This window comes from Ostrea edulis, chromosome 6 (assembly GCF_947568905.1).
Source record: "Ostrea edulis chromosome 6, xbOstEdul1.1, whole genome shotgun sequence".
Taxonomy (NCBI): Eukaryota; Metazoa; Mollusca; class Bivalvia; order Ostreida; family Ostreidae; genus Ostrea; species Ostrea edulis.
In genome coordinates this window covers 22,205,984-22,225,908 of record NC_079169.1, presented here as the reverse complement: position 1 = coordinate 22,225,908, position 19,925 = coordinate 22,205,984, and the positions used below count along the sequence as shown (strand labels likewise).

Genomic DNA, 19,925 nt, shown 5'->3' with positions numbered 1-19,925 from the left:
ATGTGCATTTGAAATTGGAGTCCGCTCATCTATAAATTGTATGTAGCTGAGATCGTCCTAACGGTAACACTGCGCCGTTAAGGTATTACCGTAGAAGGTACAAACAACGAAATACAGTGATATGATATTAAACCAGTTTTTGTATTTCCATTCTCCTTGAATGCTTATTTACTTGCTTGTCTTTGTATCAACCAAAACCAGGCAATTTAATTAACTGTGTACAAAAGACCCGCATATTTTGTGCCTTATGAACTATGAAAGTGCAATGACTCGGATTTATTGTGACGTCACAATAAACTACGTCTACCTTGCTGTAAAATATATGGAAAATGAACGAGGTTGGCCAAGAGGTAAATATGATGTGGAGATATGATGTTTGAGAGGGAGATATGAAGTTTTGTCATCCCTGGCATGTGACTGTCTAGACCAATCAGATTACGCGTTGCATAGAATTGTCATACTGAAGTATAATAATACATGTTATAACATTTGATATGCAAAAAACTAAGCGTAATATTAATGGGAACAAAATTATAAACTTGACTCCATGCACATGGCGGTTTATATTCCTGAATGTCTCGTGTACTACATTGATAAATGATACTTTTTGAATATTGCCAAAAGAGGAACATAGCGGAATTAACATAGAGAATAAGTCACTCATTATGAACATTGCAGCCTGGATCGAGACCAGCACCCCCACAGCGACCCTCAGGGCCACCGGTTAAACCTCCACCCCCTCAGCGACCCAAAGCTCCTCCTGTCAAACCAACACATGGTGCAGAGAAATCTAGTGAAACAGGTTTAGTTTTTCTATGTATTTTGGGTTTTTTAAAACACCAAGTCATATCTGATATAGACAACATTTTAGTGGTAGTCCTAGATTTAAATCCATTTTTATATTATGTATGATAGATGTCAAAAGACCACCTCCAATAGTAAGAAAACCAATCAGTTCCCAAAGTATCAAGAAAATCAAGACCAAACAGCAAACAAAGGTAACAGATATTATTGATATCTAAGTGTTAATACAGGTAAGTAAAGTAAGTAAGTAATTTTTATTTAAAGTCGGAACTATATACAGGTAACAGGTAGATCCAAGTTTACAACTATAAATAGATATACAGTAATGTACTTACTAAGACTAGGGTTTCAGTGAAACTGGTACTTCCTGTTTGCTTAAAACAGTATTTCCTTTCAGTTAAAAATCTGTGATTTCAGTTAAAATTTGTCTATAATGGTTGTACAGTAAAAATTGTCTAATCAAATACCTGTGTAATCTGCTTTACTGTATATTTTGACCTAAATTCTTATACTTGATTACGTTTTTCTCATGTTCTTAACATCAAGTAATCTGACATCCTGTCTGATCTGAGACAAAATAATTTCTCCTAAAGCATGTCAGATTAAACAGATTTAACTGAATGTAAAAGTTCACATTAAATCTTGACTTTCCAGTTTCTCTATCATGACTGATTTTAACATTTGTGTATCTGTGTACCACAGACACAGGCAATAAGTATTGGTCGTCCAACGAACGTGACCCACCACGGACATGCGTCCACTATAGAGGATGCCCAGTCATTGATTGAGAAACTGATGGTCGGGGGAGGGAGCACATTACCTCCACCTCTGCTGCCAGACTCAGGTGAGACTTGTTATTCAGTCACATAAGGAAGAGTTTAGTTTGTTTAGGTTATTGGATACACGTTAACAGATATCTATCAATTTCAGACAATAAGATTGTTAGAAGTCTAACCAGTGAAGATGTGGCAAGTGACAAAGCTGAAGTCGAAGCACCTAAACCTGTACCAAGAAACAAGACTTCTGGAAATATCTCTTCCATGACCGAGGCCCCGCAGCGGCCAAGAGACAGCCCACCTAGTGTACAGGCACGTACTGAAGCTCGCCCTGTTCCTGCTCCAAGGAGGGAAATTCAGAGTATGGTCATTAATGAAGGGGTACAATCCAAACCCTCGAGAGGACCACCTCCCCTTCCACCCACACGACCACAAAGTTGGATGCCCTCAACCCAGAAAGTGTCAGATGATCAGACTTACGCAGTCGTAAATAAATTGACTGATTCTTGTAATAGTGCTAGTCAAAACATTATTGATGCTCCTTTACCACTGGACAGAGACAGTATGGTGGAGAGAGATCCGTTTGACACTTCTAGTGTTCCCAGTCAGTTTTTAAATCAGGCATCACAAACTAAGAGTAGACCTCCAGTCAGTCGACCCCCTCCCCCTGTACCTATCCGACACATGTTAAACAACCAGGATCTCGCAACTAGTGCTTCCTCAGACATACAAAATGACCAAACCCAGTGGGACGACTTTCACAGCAATTCTGAGAATTCTCAATCAATTCCATCTTTTAGCTCTCCTGAGGTTCAGTCGTTAGATGATAGTTCTGATAAAAATTCATCAAGTATGGGTCCACCTTCTGAATCTCCACCCCCTGTTCCGTTAGAATTTTCAGAAGGACATTCTCCTGATCCCTCACCCACTCCTCCATCAGACAGCCCCCCATCAGAACCTCCACCCCCTCTTCCTTCAGAGGGTCCCCCTTTGGAACCCCCACCTCCTCTACCTTCAGAGGGTCCCCCATCTGAGGCCCCTCCACCTCCACCAGTGGACAAAGAAGACCAATTTGCAGAGTTTAAAGCCAATTTTGATAGTTTTCAAAATTCTGCAACACCCCTGGATCATTTACCACCAGATCCCCCTAATCATTCTCCCCAGGAACCCAGAAGTAGGGGACCAGTACCATCTAGAGTTCTTCCTCCCGTTCCCACAAGGGGACCAGCTGCAGGGAATCCCCCTGTTCCAAAGAGGCCAATGAATCATCCTCCAGTACCACCTAGGTCTTAACATGCTAATACCTAGGTCCTAAATATGCAAACACTAATATCCTAACATGCTAACTCGTAGGTCCCAACATGCTACAATATAGGACCTAACATTTACTACCCATGTCCAAACGTGCAGTCACAAAGCTTGTATGTTTGTTAACCAGAAACAAAAAACAAAACAAAGAAAAAAAACCAACCAAACAACAATCTGAAGGGTAGTTCATGTTTTATCTACAGTAAATCTTTTGTATAAGGCATTTCTGGAAACACATCCTTTTAATTCCCGATGAAGGAGTTCTTTTACTCAAAAGAAATTTACTGTGTGCAGAATTAAGTTTATTTATGTTTGTACATGACCTTCAACATAGATAAGAATGTGAAAGGTTTACATACATGTAGGATTTTTCAGAGTTATCACCCTTTTAACTGCATACGCAACATACATATAATGCTACATCAGAAAAATTGTTTTGATTTTAGGGGGGTTGTGCCAGGTTGCACATTTTATGCAACAAATCGGAGAATACGTGTATTAACGGACACGTTTCAGATCTTCTATCTTCCAATAGACAGAATTACTGCATAGAATATATTGGTTAAATGTCTGACAAATTCAGGAAGTACCGATATAACATGTCATTCGAGTGACATCGCATCATCTTAACACCTTATCTTTATGTGATTATGATCCTTGAGTTCAGGTCTGTGACTTAATTCTTCAAAAATCAGACAAAATCTGGTCAAGAAGGGAGGAAAACACCGTACCCCAACTGGAAAAATGTCATTTTCTGTCACTTAAGTTCAAAACCAGAGTGTTTCATTTTTTCAAAAATTGAGCCAATCAGAGGATTTCCTTGGAAAAGAGGAAATATCACACCCCTGAATTGACCCCTGCTTAAAATTTTAGCTTATCTGAGCCAAACTTTCAACTGAACTTTTCTGAGCTTGTCCAGTGGTTTGTCTGTATGGTGTAAATTATTCCCCTTCACTAGAACCACAGCGCCAAATCTGACAAAACTTCCTATATAACTAATGACCACTCATGTCTTATTCCAAGGGGAGACAAAGTCATTAAAAAATCTGAACAAGGACTACTGAACCGATAATTACCCGTGTGAACACTTCCTTATGTACAACGAAACACAAAGGCAGTGATGCTTTGTTTTATGTAATGTATAGGAATATATTTCAAAATCTTCTCAAGAATCCACTTGTAGTGTAGAACTGTTCACATCATGAGCCCTGGGGCCATAATCATGTGAATACAAGTCAAAGCTAACATTCTCATGTATTGAATAGTACAATTTGTTCATACCATGACCCCATAAATACAATCTTCTAATCAGCCACAATATTACAAATATGTTATGCAAGCATACTGTGTTTGGGGAGTGGAGTCTGCTCACACCATGACCCTGGGAAGAGAACAGGGTCCACAGAATTTCAAAAAATCTTATTCTCAGCAATTAAAAAAGAATAATATTTTATGTTAATATGCAAACATCTGCATTCAACATTTCATTTTTGACACCTTGTCCCCGTCCCCCCCCCCCCCTCCCCCCTCCCCTGAGTTCAGTGTGAAGCAAGAAGAGGGGATTTAAATTTCGTGTTCGAATATACTGTATAGAAAAATTCTTTGAATTTCCACAAGGGAACAATATTATGTAAAAGCATCTGCATTTTGTGTAGATTCAAATATACTCTCATCATGACCCCTGGTCTGGATAAGGCCATGAATGGGATGTTTTATGAATGTTTTATATGAGGAAATGCCTGGGTGAAGGTGAACGATGATTTGTAAATACAGGAGATTTCCATATAACGGGAGTTCCTTGTAATTGAGTTTTACAGTATTAGTTATTTGAAATCGTGAGTTTATTTTTCCACTCACTTTTTCAAAGATTCGTTTGGGCGCTAGATGTAAACTACCATTGTTGACGTAAAAATGAATTGGGGCATATCGGGATTTGCTATTAACAATTTTCTGAAAAACTTTTAAATTTTGAACAATCATGTAATCATTGTGTCGTAGACATGAGAAGTATATGTTAAATGTAGAGTCTTGTTTTAAATGTGGCTTCTAGTTTTAAAGTAGAACCACAGTGTAGACTGTGATATCATTACTAGATTCGGGCATATAGTGATTGGTTTGTCATATTTCTATCTGGTTCACCATTGTTACATTTTAACTGACAGTTTTGTTTTTGATCCATGTTGAAAGATGAAATACCATGTCGACTTTTATTAATATTCACAGTTCTTTCATACATGTATCTAAGGAAAGTAATCAAATGGAGTACATTGTATATGTAGCATATGTACACAGGTAATGGTTTTGGAACTAGTCATATTTATAATTATCTGAAGAGCGTACTTGTACAACTGAAATGTAATATTTATTATGTAAATCATGAGGATTAAGCCGCCAGCTGAGCCTTCTCCTTAAAGGAAATTAATACCTATACACCGTGTACTCCGAGTCATATTCGTCTTACCAAACGAAAGTTTTTATTTTCTTCAAAATAAGTACAGGCATGGTGCACTTCAAAAGTACATGTACCACGAGATCACTGACAGATTGTAAAGAAATAATTCAACTTTGTGTTATATTTCATTCCACTCATTACATTCCCTTCATCATCATGAATTTTCCAAATGTTTTAGGTTGTGTCAGCTTGATTTCATGCATATCTGAAGGAATTCAAAGTTGATTATTCCAGTATAATTAATTATTACACTGTAGTTTAAATGCATGTCTAGAAAATTGTGCAAAGTACAATTTTAATGAGTTACTGCTTCAGATGTCTCATTTTGGACTTGGCTTTTATTCTAAATTTTTGCCTTCTAAAAATTCAGTCCGACATAATATTCATGTGTGCAATAAAAAAAAAAAAAGCAGCACCAACAAAGTGGTGTTGTATTGTGAGGTATTCTACCATGCTTGGTATCAATTTTGGCTATTTTTTTCACCAAGGAAGAACTGCATGTTACAAGTACATATAATTGTGTATTTCAGAACAGTTTAGTAATATTCTAATATGCTGCTGTACTATGTACATGTTTTGTTGGTGTTCTAGAAATTTCATCTGTGATAATGTGTTGAGATGTTAGATATGAACTGCAGAATAGAGAAAATAAAGTACTTGTTGAAGTGAAAGTTTTGAAATTTTATAAGTAATGATAAAAACTTAAATATGCATGTATTGAACAGCTGATGACCACTAGTTTTAGAACTGGTTCTTCCTGAAGGATAAATGTTCATCTACATGTACGCACACATCCTGTCCAGCATCCTGATTTGTTTAAATCATGGTACATGTACATATGTTATGTTTGCATGCATGAAGTCACAACCACAGGCAATTATATTGCTTGGGTTCAAATTTATTTCCATTAAAGAGTAGTAAATTCAAACCAAAGCAATGTAATTGACTGTGGTCAAAACCTGTGACACTGTCAATTTCAAAATGAGGCCACAGTGACCTACTTTTGGGTTGTGACACACTATAGGAGACAATATATTAATATGTCCAGTTTGAAAATGTGAACTCAAAATTAGTTGGTTGCTACAGACTACATTTGTATGTGTACACAAATGTAATACATGTATGACGTCACAGATAAAGTTACAATATAAAACATGAGCTTTTGGGTTAAAACAAATGCATCTAAGATATCATGCATATCTAATGTATTCTATCGCTATCAATTTCCACTTATATGTTTATGTATTAGAGTAAATAAGACGTTAAGTTTACCAAAACTGACTCTGAGGTGAAATTCGAAGTAACAGATTATAAAAGGATTTGGTTCTAGCCCTTTACCCTCATCCACGTGCGCGCTTCTGGCAAATAAATGCATCAATTTGATGCAATCTTTGTGCCGATCCACGTTTTCTTTCCGGTTACAGAAAAGGACAAGCGTGGTCCATTTGCTCCTTAGGATGTACCAAGTTTGATGTCTGTTAAGCAAAGGATTCTCTCAAGATATTGAGCAGGCAGTATATTCATGTTACAGTTTGACCCTTAACCATGTGACCTCAAAATCAATAGGGGTCATCTACTATCTACTCCTTAAGATGTACCAGTTTTGATGTCTGTCAAGAAAAGGGTTCTCAAGCTATTGAGCGGACAGTATATTCTATGTCCAGTGTGACCCTTCACCATGTGACCTCAAAATCAATAGGGGTCATCTACTCCTTCGGATGTATCAGTGTACCAAATTTGGTGTCAATCAAGCAAATGATTCTTAAAATGTAGGAGATAATATATTATGTTCAGTTTAACCCTTGACCATATGAACCCAAATTTTATAAGGGTCATCTACTCCTTATGATGTACCAGTCTACCAATTCTGATGTCGATCAAGCAAAGGGTTCTCAAGATATTGAATGGACAGCATCTTCCTATGTTCCATTTGACCCTTGGCCTCAAAATCAATAGAGGTCATCTACTCCTTATGATGTACCAGTGTACCAAGTTTGATGTCTGTTGAGCAAAGAGTTCTCAAGATATTGAGCAGACAGTATATTCCTATGTACAGTTTGAGATTTGACCTCAAAATCAATAGGGGTCATCTACTCCCGAGGATGTACCAGTCTACCAAGTTTGATGTCTGTCAAGCAAAGGGTTCTCAAGATATTAAGTGGACAGTATTTTACTATGTCCAGTTTGACCCTTGACCTTTAAATCAATATGGGTCATCTAGTAGACTACATCCGATGATGTACCATGTTTGATGTCTGTAGAGTTTGACCCTTGACCATGTGACCTCAAAATCAATAGGGGTCATCTACTGAAGATGTACCAGTGTACCAAGTTTGATGTCTGTCAAGCAAAGGGTTCTCTAAACATTGAGTGGTCAGTATATTCGTATGTCCAGTTTAACCCTTGACCTTGTGAACTCAAAATACATAGGGGTCATCTACTCCCAACAATGTATCGGTGTATTAAGTTTAATGTCTGTCAAGGAAAGGTTTCTCATAACATTAAGCGAACGGCATCTTCTCATGTCCAGAATAGATTGACCCTTGACCTGAAAATCAATAGGGGTCCTTTTCTACTCGTAACCAACCCTCATATGAAATATTACGATGAAGTGAATGGTTCTCAAGATATTGAGTGGACATGTGGTCTACCGACCAAAATGTGCAAAGCAATATGCTCCTCTTTGAATGGGGGCATAAAAATATTTCAAGTATTTAGTTTGGTGTTCATGGATTGAATGCAGTTCAAGAAAAATTTATCTGAGCATCACCATGCTTACTTGTGTATTGCACTCGAAATGCAGACAATTAGTTTATACTGAATGACAAATGTTCTTCAGTCATTTATGAATTTGTTTTGCAACATACTGTATAGCGAGTTTTTTCCGATGGTATAAAATTTCGCAATTTCCTGGCTGAAAGGTATGCTAATAATTTTAGTGGAATAAATTTTGGCGGATAAGGAAGAGTTATCTCTCTTGCAATACCGAAGTCACAGTTGGGTGCATATTTGGCGAGTGAAATTTTGGCGGAAAGTTATCTAACCACTAAATAAAGCCAAATTTATCACCCCACTACACAGTATAGTGATTTTAATGATTATAGAATTGAATTATCAGTCAATACATCAACTTTATTGTTGCAAAACGTGCAAGCGAGAATGATTTGTATTAATTTTCTCATCAGTTAATACGTATGAAGGTATATCGTAGAATAATGACCACGGCTTTCCTTTGATCTTTGCATTAACAGTGGTAGAATATTCCATCTCCCAAGTGTACAAAATTAGACATGAAAGTCAAGGGTTTTTCGGATATAACCTAAAAATGGAGGTACCATGTTGTGGTAGGTGTTGTAACGATAAAGAACCCTCACCATTACGGCCCCTGAGCACCATGCATAGGTCAAAATGATTAGCACTCCACTCAAAGCTGGTGACATCTTCATATCAATGAACAAAAGTAACACTCACTCTGCAAAATACACCTGCCCAGTATATTCAGAGTAACCAAAGAAACATCCAAATAAGTCATACAATGGTCAATGTTTCTGACAATATTCTCCATTATCAGAGTGTATCAATAAAATAGTAGTTCTAAGGGGCGAGATCAAAAGTTCAATTGACAAAAAACTAAATTCACATAGTTTACACTTAGACCCCCCCCCCCCCCCCTTAATACTAAATATGATGAATGTTAAAACTAATCGTAAGAACATGTAAAAACATACCAGTATAAATAACACTCTGTATATACCTTTTCTACTATTTATTCACAAATGAAAGTGTACATTAAAACTATTTTAAAATGTTCATTAAAATGTACTATGTGGCTTTCAACAGTCATTTTTCTTTTTCCACAAAAGTGTAATCGATGTCTGACGACAGAAACTTACGGGAGTTTTTACCCTCCCTCCCCCAAACTATTTGAATTTAGATTTTTATCCGACATCGATCTTTTGATCTCGCCCCTAAGATAGCTTTGTTCAATGTCAAACTGAACAAAGATTTCTCTCCGAGAAGCAACATCCATTACTTTTAAAAATATACACACTGAACTTGGCACATCACCTTGTATCATAAAGGAGAGAGCTTATATACTGTACCTCAGTAGACTTAGCAGTTTTCACTTCATGAAACTATGTCTTAACAAATATTAGGCATCTTTCTCTCCGATACACCATGGGGATTTGATTGACTTTGCCCTATTAGTACTTATTAATCTTTCCCACAAGGTGCTGATGAAATTTCACTGAGGCAAGTTTAAAATAGCTCTTGCTGCAATGAATTTAGCGGAAAATGTTTAGGATAATACATGTATTTTGATATCAGCCATGTTCTATTGAGATCTTGAACAGCAGAAAAATATCCATTGTGTGCAGTTTGAGCCTTTAAAATTTATTATACTGCATTTCAGCTAAACACAATTCTTATCTGCACACATGCTGGGAATTTTTTCTAACTTAAATTAACAAGAGTACCGCAAACGGTACATAATACGCCCGTGAAATGCTTACATAGGGCGTTTTTCTTGTGCTATAATTTGTATAACGTTGCTTCAGGTAGTATCAGCCATCATGAGGCTGGACAAACTTTCATGTGAACAAAGGGTCTTAGCTTAAAAATCGAGATTTCCTCAAAATGGACCAAGTTCAACAACCTGTAATTTTTTCAAAAATGTAAGAAAATCAAAATCCTTCCCCAGATGCACATCTTCAATACCCATACAAACACTCCACAAAATAAGATGGTCCTCACTTGAAAACTGTGGGAGGAGTTGGGCGGACAAATTATGTACCCTTCATAGAATATTAATTTCCAAATAGACAAGTTCAACAACCTGCAATTTTCTCAAAAATTGTAGAAAATCAAAATCCATCCCATATGCACCTTTTCAATACCCATACAAACACTCCACAAAATAAGAAGGCTCTCACTTGAAAACTGTGGGAGGAGTAGGGCAAACAAATTATGTACCCTCCATATAATAATTATTTCCAAATAAAGGGGCAAAACTCATGGAAAAAAGGTCGAAATGAATCAAAATTGCAGTATGACCTAAAGTGACCCACATAGAAGCTACACATCAATTTTCAACATGATATGTGAAAGGGAAATGAAATTATAGAGAAAACCCCGAACGGATGGACGGACGTACAGACATCGCTATCGCTGTACCATAATACGTTCCGTCTAAAGACAGGCGTATAAAAATAACTAAAATTTCATATCTTAAATAACTTATTTTAATGTTTTACAATGTATCCACATTCAGTAATTCCTCATACTAGGATTCTGAATGTAGCAGATGTCTGGAATTTGTGCTTCTGTTATAGAGATCAGCAATAGCAGTCACTTCCTACACACGGTGGTACTTAAGTTTCTTTAATGCCTATAAAAATACAAAATGTATAAAAAAAATTTAAGAACCTGTTATAAAAAACAAATTTCCATTATTCAACATTCACTGAACAACAAAGATGGTAGGTACATATAATCTTGTGCTGAATTTTTCCTTCTTTCAAAGAGATCCCTAATAATTCCTGTTCCAGTGTAACTCTATTCTGATACAAGTATTTAAAGAATATGAATTGCAAGGAACTTATCTAAAATACAAAAAATCTTGCCAGTTTAGCTTTTAAAAATATATACATGTACTGTACCTCATTTCTAAAACTATTTTACACAATATTAGAAAGTTGACTCATAATAAGGCCAAGTAAAATTAATTAGTAGATTATCATTCAAACTTCACCAAAAAAATGGGGCGGGTGGGAGGACTTTATTTTTTATTTTTCGCCATGGTATTCTTGACCTCGAAAATGCCTTCTCTCATTGAGAAAAGGCTTTATAAATCATAATTACATGTGTATTTGGGTTTCTAAAAGGCAAAGTGAAACAAAGTACGTTTACGATACCGGGCCAACATAAAAATATCCGGAAATCGTAATTTTGAAAAATGAAATTTTTTTTCGAGGGGCGGGCGGGAGTGATAATCTACTAATTAATTTTACTTGGCCTAATGTGAAGCAATGTACCATGTGCCAGTAAGCCTCTATTTTTTAAATCTTTGTTTGGCATACCACAAGGATTTTTTCAACTGATGGCGAGTTTTTATGATCCCAGTAGTTTCGCGAATAAGTTCAATTTTACGTTTTTCAACATCAGACAAACCCTTTGGTTTGTTGCTCGTCTTTTTTGTCTTTTTCTTCAGACTGTCTTTGTTGGAATCTTTCCCAGATTTTTGCACACCTATAGTTTTTCCCCCCTTCTTTGCAGCACCTGATAATTTCTTTGCTTTCACTGTTTTGTTTTTTCCTTCTAATTTTTCACTTTTCACGGGTTTTTCATACACACCACTGATAGCATGCACACTAGCACCTTTTACTTTAAACACATCCTCAATAGAAGGCAGCTTAGTTTTAATATCTTGTTCCAAAATCCTCCTTTTCTCCTCACGGCTAACAAATGTCGGTTTCATTAGAACTGTCTTTCTTTCTGATCGCAACGAATAACTTTTACACTGTGATTGGCGTTTATTGAAAGAAATAGAGTGGTTATGTGCTCTTGGAGACTTTTCCAATATCTTTACTGATGCCGCTTTCTTATTCCAGTCTCCTCCCACAGTCCCTGAATGTGATCTTGAAGTTCTGGGTGTTTTATTCTTGTCTCCCCGCACAGTACCCGAATGTGACCTGAAAGTTCTGGGCGTTTCATTCCTGTCTCTTTCCAAAGTACTTGAATGTGACCTGAAAATTCTGGATTTTTCATTCCAGTCTCTGCCCATGGTACTTGAATGTGACCTGGAAGTTCTGTGTTTTTCATTCCAGTCTCCACCCTCAGTATCCAAATATGACTTGAAAGTGCTGGGCGTTTCATTCTTGTCTCCCCGCACAGCACCTGAATGTGACTTGAAAGTTCTGGGTTTGTCTACTGAAAGTTTTACTGAGGATTTCCCTGATGATGATTTCTTAGCATTTTTTGATCTTAACGTTTTCTTTGCAGTTTTTGATTTTAATGGCCTTTTTTCATTTATCCCCGCTTTTACTTTTTCTGTATAGTTCGGCATGAAAGTTTTCATGTAACTCTCTTTGGAGATACAAACAGTACTTTGCTGGATCTCATCAACTCGATCAAAGTTACCCTCTGAATCAAACACAACTCGCCTTGCCCGACCATCAGTTGTCCCATTATTCTCTAACTCACCTTGTTTAGACTTCTTTTTCTTTGACTTTTTCACTTCGACATTAAAATCTTCTGACTTGTCTGCTGGTGCATTCTTCTTCCTCTCTGTCTCCTTTCCATGTTTTTGCTTTTCTTTCTTTTTTCCCTTTTCCTTTTTGCCTTCCTTCACACATTCACTGTCATTAGACTCTACATTCTCTTCTAAAACTTCTTCTTCTACAGAACCCTTTTCCTCTTTTCTTTTCTTCTTTGATTTCTTGGATTTTTTTGCACTTTCTACTTCATTGTCACAATGGCTACTGTTATCATAAGCATCACCCAATTCCACTGGTTCTAAGTCCTTGTTTTTCTTCCTTTTCTTGATTTTTACCTCACACTCCTCAGCCTCATCTCCCAGAGAAAATGTAACTCGCTCATCTTCGCTCTCCTCAAGCTTTCTCTCTTCATCTTCCTCTAATTTAGCTTTCCTTTTCTTTTTCTGTCTCTTTTTTTCTGAAGTTGCCTCGGTTTGAATCCAGTCCTGTTCATTACTGGTCTCCACATTGTTCTGGCATTGTGGATTGTTATTTTTTTTGGCTGCCATTTTCTTAGCGAAGTATTCTTGTAAACTATCAGAGCTGGTGAACGTTACAAGAGAAGCAGGCTCCTCCTGACCAAAATAAACAAATCTCTTTATAAATCATCTCAAATTATTCCTACACTATACAGATCAAATCTAGTTAACAATATCATAATACAGATTTTATAATATCTCTCTCCCTCTATTACATTCAGTACATTGAATACAAGTATTTTGAATACACACCAGTGATTTTTCGGTACACATATCCACTTTCTCTCCCTCCTTCTTCCTTTTTGACACCTTGCGCACCCCAAATATGGAGTCTAAATCTGAGGTGGATCTCTTGGACAAATCCTTTCCTTGAACAAACCTCTGGTAGCTTTAAATAATAAAACATCACATCATTACACTCTGTTGAATTTTTTTTTGACCTGTTGAAGGTTTAGATATAATTCTTATACTGTCTATTAAATAAGTTATCATCTAATTCAACAAATTTATTTTTTGATAGGGTAACAAAACATTTTTTTTTTAAACATATCAAGAATATTCTATAGGATCAAGTACTGGGAAAAACCTTTTAAACTGTATTTACAAATTGAAAATTTCAGTCAACATTTTATCAAATTGCATTTTAAACTCAGTTTCAGATACTATAACATATATCCCTAATCATTTCCAATTCAAAGTTTGTGACTGTTGAGGGGGAATACAAAAAATCAACATTATATAGAGAACTTTGACACAATGACTGATGTAACTGCAAACAATGAAAGTGTAAAATGTTCACAATGATATAAATCTGACACTGACTAACATAAACCTAACACTGACTGATGTAAACCTGACACTGACTGACGTAAATCTGACACTGCCTGATGTAAACCTGACACTGACTAACATAAACCTGACACTAATGGATGTAAACCTGACACTGCCTGACGTAAATCTGACAATGACTGACGTAAATCTGACACTAATGGATGTAAACCTGACACTGCCTGATGTAAACCTGACACTGACTAACATAAACCTGACACTAATGGATGTAAACCTGACACTGCCGACGTAAATCTGACACTGACTGATGTAAACCTGACACTGCCTGACGTAAACCTGACACTGACTGATGTAAACCTGACACTGCCTGATGTAAACCTGACACTGACTAACATAAACCTGACACTGCCTGATGTAAACCTAACACTGACTGATGTAAACCTGACACTGACTGATGTAAACCTGACACTGACTGATGTAAACCTGACACTGCCTGATGTAAACCTGACACTGACTAACATAAACCTGACACTGCCTGACGTAAATCTGACACTGACTGATGTAAATCTGACACTGACTGATGTAAACCTGACAATGACTGACGTAAATCTGACACTGACTGATGTAAACCTGACAATGACTGACGTAAATCTGACACTGACTGATGTAAATCTGACACTGCCTGATGTAAACCTGACACTGACTAACATAAACCTGACACTGCCTGATGTAAATCTGACACTGACTGACATAAATCTGACAATGACTGACGTAAATCTGACACTGACTGATGTAAATCTGACACTGACTGATGTAAACCTGACACTGACGGACATAAATCTGACAATGACTGACATAAATCTGACACTGACTAACATAAACCTAACACTGCCTGATGTAAACCTGACACTGACTGATGTAAACCTGACACTGACTAACATAAACCTGACACTGCCTGATGTAAATCTGACACTGACTGACGTAAATCTGACAATGACTGACGTAAATCTGACAATGACTAACATAAACCTGACACTGCCTGATGTAAATCTGACACTGACTGACGTAAATCTGACAATGACTGATGTAAATCTGACACTGACTGATGTAAACCTGACACTGACGGACATAAATCTGACACTGACTGACATAAATCTGACACTGACTAACATAAACCTGACACTGACTGATGAAAACCTGACACTAATGGATGTAAACCTGACACTGCCTGACGTAAATCTGACACTGACTGACGTAAATCTGACACTGACTGACGTAAACCTAACACTGACTGATGTAAACCTGACACTGCCTGATGTAAACCTGACACTGACTAACATAAACCTGACACTGCCTGATGTAAACCTGACACTGACTGATGTAAATCTGACACTGACTGATGTAAACCTGACACTGACTGACGTAAATCTGACACTGACTAACATAAACCTAACACCGACTGATGTAAACCTGACACTGCCTGATGTAAATCTGACAATGACTGACGTAAATCTGACACTGCCTGATGTAAACCTGACACTGCCTGATGAAAACCTGACACTGACTGATGTAAACCTGACACCGACTGATGTAAACCTGACACCAACTGATGTAAATCTAACACTAATGGATGTAAACTTGACACTGGCTGACGTAAATCTGACAATGACTGACATTAATCTGACACTAACTGAACTCGGCTCCGGGACTTTTTGGATGCTGATTCAATGCAGGAGACAGATGCTTGCTGTTCTGCTGTTCCTTCGTTCAAATTGGCCAAGATGGAATTGAAGTCATCCTGATGTGCTATCCAGTTGTCACTGTGATTGTGTTTATATCCTACACCTGTTAATATAGGATACAAGACTGGGCATTGATAGGCAGGTATACATCATTCTATACCATTTCATACTACTCTCCTTATAACACTTTAAATTCTTAGACTTAAAAGGAGATGCTTACCATCTGGCAACCAGTACAAGAATTAAGAGAACAATATAATTATATATGTAATCTAAATTGTCTGTCCCCCCCCCCCCCCCAACCTGTCCTTATAAATCATATTTTCATATTTTGAGATTGAAATCTAAATAAGAATTACTTCGACTCATTCCCTAAAATCTCTGTGAGTCACTCTATTCCCCGTGTTTGCAGTTCAATCAAATTTCAATGTAAAAATATTAAATAGGAAATAACTGCTTTTAATTCACATCAACAAAACCTGAAAAAAAGCATTCCATATGAACCAAAATATAGCAACACTGTCACTTCTTGCCAGTTGGTGTTATGGGACAGACTATTTTAATGTCTGCAAATTCGAGTGAAGTTGTAGATCAATCACTGCCACGCACCTTTACTTCCAAACTTGAATTGGACTTTGACATGGTCTGGATTTCCATCCTCATTAACTCCAAGTCCTTTCCCTTCTGTCCATCCATATTTTTTCATCAATTTTTTACCAAATTTTGTCTCATCTATAAAGAGAGAAAGTGTGAATATTCTTAAAATGTTGTTGCAAGATATACTAGTAATTTGGACATTTTGACTGAACCTCCTGGATTTGTTGAATACAAAGCATATTAGAAATAAATAATACATGTTTGATCCATCATTAGGCAAGATTCACTGGTGAACTACAGTCAACTTTCGATAAATCGCCACCCTTTGTTCTTTTGAATTTATGGCGTTATAACGAATTTGGCAATGAATTGAATTTCCGTCATCTTGGGGAAAAAGAGTTACTTTTCTTGTATATGTAAGAGTTATCTTTCCTTTACATACAAACTTAATAAAAAAAAATCCTCATAAATATTTTTCCAAATTTTCTAGCATTATTAAAATAGTTTTATCAATAATAAGGCTTCATTTCAAAACAATACACATACAAGACACATATACACAGTATGTTTCAAGTTATTTATAAACCATGTCCAGTGTCGGTATTTAGCGCAACGCATGGCTGTTTCCTGGTAGGTGAGCCGTCATTAACTGAACGAAGATCAACAAGTATTTCACCCTATGCAGCCAAATTATCACCCATTGTCCTCCTTTTTATGGACTTTTCCCTTAAAACAGTAGAATAATTGGAGATTTCCTGTTGTGTACATTACGGATGGTTTCCGTGGTATGTAATAATTTGCTTATTTTCTTAGAAATTAAGCCATAGCTAAACTGAAATATTTTTCGAAGAGGTAAAAACAACAAGAATACAGTTCATATCAAGTGATTATCTTGTTTATTCAATCTGGGTTCCTTCTGCCCAGGTGTACGCCGGAGATCGATAATGACTAGGGATGGGCAATCGGGAAAATAAAATTAATCGATGATCGGATTAATCGGATGTACCTTTTCAATTGATTAATCGAAAAATAATCGAATTTTAATGATTTCAAAATTATGGCATGAATATATTAAATTTACTTTATGTTCTACCCTAGATATTAAGTTATTTAGAATAAAATCATTAGATTGATTGTATCTTGTTTAACGTCTCACTCGAGAATTTTTCACTCATATGGAGACGTCCAAAATCATAATTATAGATATTTGAAGTTAATAATCCCATACTTTCGATTTTATTTTCCCGGGATAGGGATAGATCTCTCGACTTTTGTTGTTCTTATGGGATCCGGGTTAGAATAGAGCCTCATTACCCCTTGTTTGTTGTAAGAGGCAAAATCCTAGGCCCCGTGTCACAACAGATGTAGCACGATAAAGATCCCTCCCTGTTCAAAGACTATAAGCGCCGAGCATAGGCCTAAGTTTTGCAGGCCTTTACCGGCAATGGTGACGTCTCCATGTGTGTGAAAGATTCTCAAGAGAAACATTAAACAATATTCAATCTTATCGGATGATTCAGCTTCGTCAGCCATTTTTGATTTTAGATAAATCGCGGCAGGAATATTCGTATTATCAACCAAAAAAAAAATACCGATGTCGGCGATTTTCAAAATGACAATCAATTATTCACATCGTTTCAGTTATAGTGACCGACAATCGAAAGTTGGTGACAATCGGTACATCACTAATAATGACCAATTTCTCGCATCACTGATCATGTGCACCCATGGCGGTTTATCAAGATAATTAATACTTTGATATAGACTTTTGTCCAAAAAATACAGTGGCAAATGGCGATAGCGAATTTGGCGTTTTAACGAGAATTTTAAGTAATGGGAAAAACGTTCTTAGAAAAATGCGACGTTATAACGAAAATGGCAATGAAATGAGTGGCGATAATTCGAGAATTAACTGTATGTATTGACTGAGCCCAATAACCTGAAAAAATTCCTTTCAACCTGATTGGATTCAATTATAAGTGTTGCAGTACAGAATAATGATTGATAACTCCCAAATTGAATTGACTTCCATGATGGCAGTTGATGAAAGTTCAGTGTCAAAAGGCGGTAATTCTTTTCATATGGATCATCGTTGTAACATGTTCACAGATAACAATTTGTGAATGTGTGAAGAATTTCAGAAAGTGGAAATTCAAGTGGTAAATGAATGTGCTTCCAACGCAGTCATACAAATATGTAACATAGACATGCTAACTTTTGAATGTGCTTCACCTGGCAATTCCTGTAAATTTTCAGTAGTTTAGTGTGAAAACTTCCAAACACAAAATCAGGGGCTTGTCAAAACATTTTTTTTAGAAATATAGCAAGCTTCAACCAGCATTTAGAATATTTCAGGGTGTGTCAAACACATTTACAATCAACAGGTTGGGAACACTTCCCCTATAACGAGATATTCTCTCTCGCTAGCGAGAATAAATATATCCCGTACAACCGAGAAAAACACCCGTGGAGTACCTCTCATCGTGTTTCATGTGAAAAGAAGAAAAAGTGCTAAAAAGTCTGATACTTCTGCAAATATAACACGGATGTGTATTGGATTTCACACTGCTTCCCCCTTACGTAGCAACTTTGATATGCAATTTCTTGACTATGTTGTCAATTTCACAGAAACAATTCGCATCATGTTGAGTGTGTCACACTTATTCAGTGTCACATAGGATTTGCCATTATTTTCAATAAAGATGCCAAAACACCTGCTTATGGTAATGTTTATTTCTTGCTAAAAAGGATTCGATAATTGTGTTTTAGCAAGAATATCTCACTAATGGGGAAGTGTTCCCAACCTGATCAATTGACTTCTGGTCAAACTGTGTCATTGCTGCACCATGTGCATACAAAGTGTCCAATGATTCAGAAATATTCACAATCATAATTCATAGTTCCGATGGTACATATATTTCTGAATCAGAAATCAGGCGCAGGCGGGGCACATCGGCTGCTGTCAATAATACCGCGTGGCCCATCGTGCTGTTGTTTTTGACGAAATAAAGCACAAGAGCAGATTTTACCAAAATCGTGTTGCATTCCTGTAGCTTCACTCGCGAAGCTCAGTGGTTGTTGTTTACATTGTAGACCTTTACAGATAAAACTGCCGACTCCTGTGATCATATGCTGCTATTAGTGAACTTTAGTGTAAATGTCTTCTGATGTTTAGAATAGAATAGATCTAATTCTTTCTCATTCAGGGCCCAAACATGCCAAAAGGAGAGTTAAATACGTTGAAATACAATGACATTCAGGCTGATACACATTCATACGAGTTCAGGAGAAAATTCAATAACAACCCGCATTTCCTCTAGGCCTATAAGGTATTTAAATAAATGGAGCTTTTTAGTCGTATTTCACACACTTAATATAACTCTAACTTTCAAAATATACAAATAATACCGTTACTCCAGTCTTTTCCGTTGGGGTTTATTGAAATTTTGCGTTTAAATCGGGGCTCAGCTAGCATTGCCATGTGGAATAACTTGTCAATAGTATATGGAAAATGCTTGTTCATTCGATATCATGGCCCAATCAAATTAATCGACACAAAATTAATGGAAGAATTCTCTTCTCGGGTAATTTCTTCACAGAGATATGGAGAATCTAGAGAAGCAATGAAAGGTTAAATGGCCAATAGCCTAGTACCCGAGGCCTTCCGAGTGCACTCGGAAGGCCTCGGGTAATGGCCAAATGCCATCTAGTGGGAAAATCTT

At 36.8% G+C, this 19,925-nt stretch overlaps 2 protein-coding genes across 3 annotated transcripts in view; one reads left to right on the top strand and one right to left on the bottom strand.

Moving 5' to 3' along the window:
* LOC125645651 (synaptojanin-1-like) overlaps positions 1-6,011 on the top strand; it is a 30,625-nt gene extending 24,614 nt beyond the window's left edge. For both annotated transcript variants that reach the window (XM_048871300.2, XM_048871298.2), the window contains 4 exons: positions 679-802; positions 916-998; positions 1,507-1,648; positions 1,735-6,011. In XM_048871300.2, the coding sequence (XP_048727257.2) occupies positions 679-802; positions 916-998; positions 1,507-1,648; positions 1,735-2,873 (1,488 nt within the window). In that variant the 3' untranslated portion in view covers positions 2,874-6,011. The remainder of the gene's footprint in view (positions 1-678; positions 803-915; positions 999-1,506; positions 1,649-1,734) is intronic.
* A 5,366-nt stretch (positions 6,012-11,377) lies between these two features.
* LOC125646600 (G patch domain-containing protein 4-like) lies at positions 11,378-19,828 on the bottom strand. Its single transcript, XM_048872991.2, has 5 exons — positions 19,612-19,828; positions 16,216-16,338; positions 15,556-15,709; positions 13,328-13,463; positions 11,378-13,171 (listed from the first exon to the last, which is right to left on the bottom strand). The coding sequence occupies exons 1-5, from the start codon at positions 19,724-19,726 to the stop codon at positions 11,393-11,395; spliced, it is 2,307 nt and encodes a 768-aa protein (XP_048728948.2). The 5' UTR covers positions 19,727-19,828; the 3' UTR covers positions 11,378-11,392.
* Between the last annotated feature and the right edge of the window lie 97 nt (positions 19,829-19,925).

Excerpts from the sequence above, each read along its gene's own strand:
- LOC125646600 (XM_048872991.2), bottom strand. The coding sequence starts at position 19,726 with ATGAACAAGCATTTTCCATATACTATTGACAAGTTATTCCACATGGCA. Across the intron at positions 15,710-16,215 it reads ATTCAAGTTTGGAAGTAAAG|GTGTAGGATATAAACACAAT; the intron begins GTGCGTGGCAGT and ends CTATATTAACAG. Across the intron at positions 13,464-15,555 it reads AAGTCCCGGAGCCGAGTTCA|CTACCAGAGGTTTGTTCAAG; the intron begins GTTAGTGTCAGA and ends TATTATTTAAAG.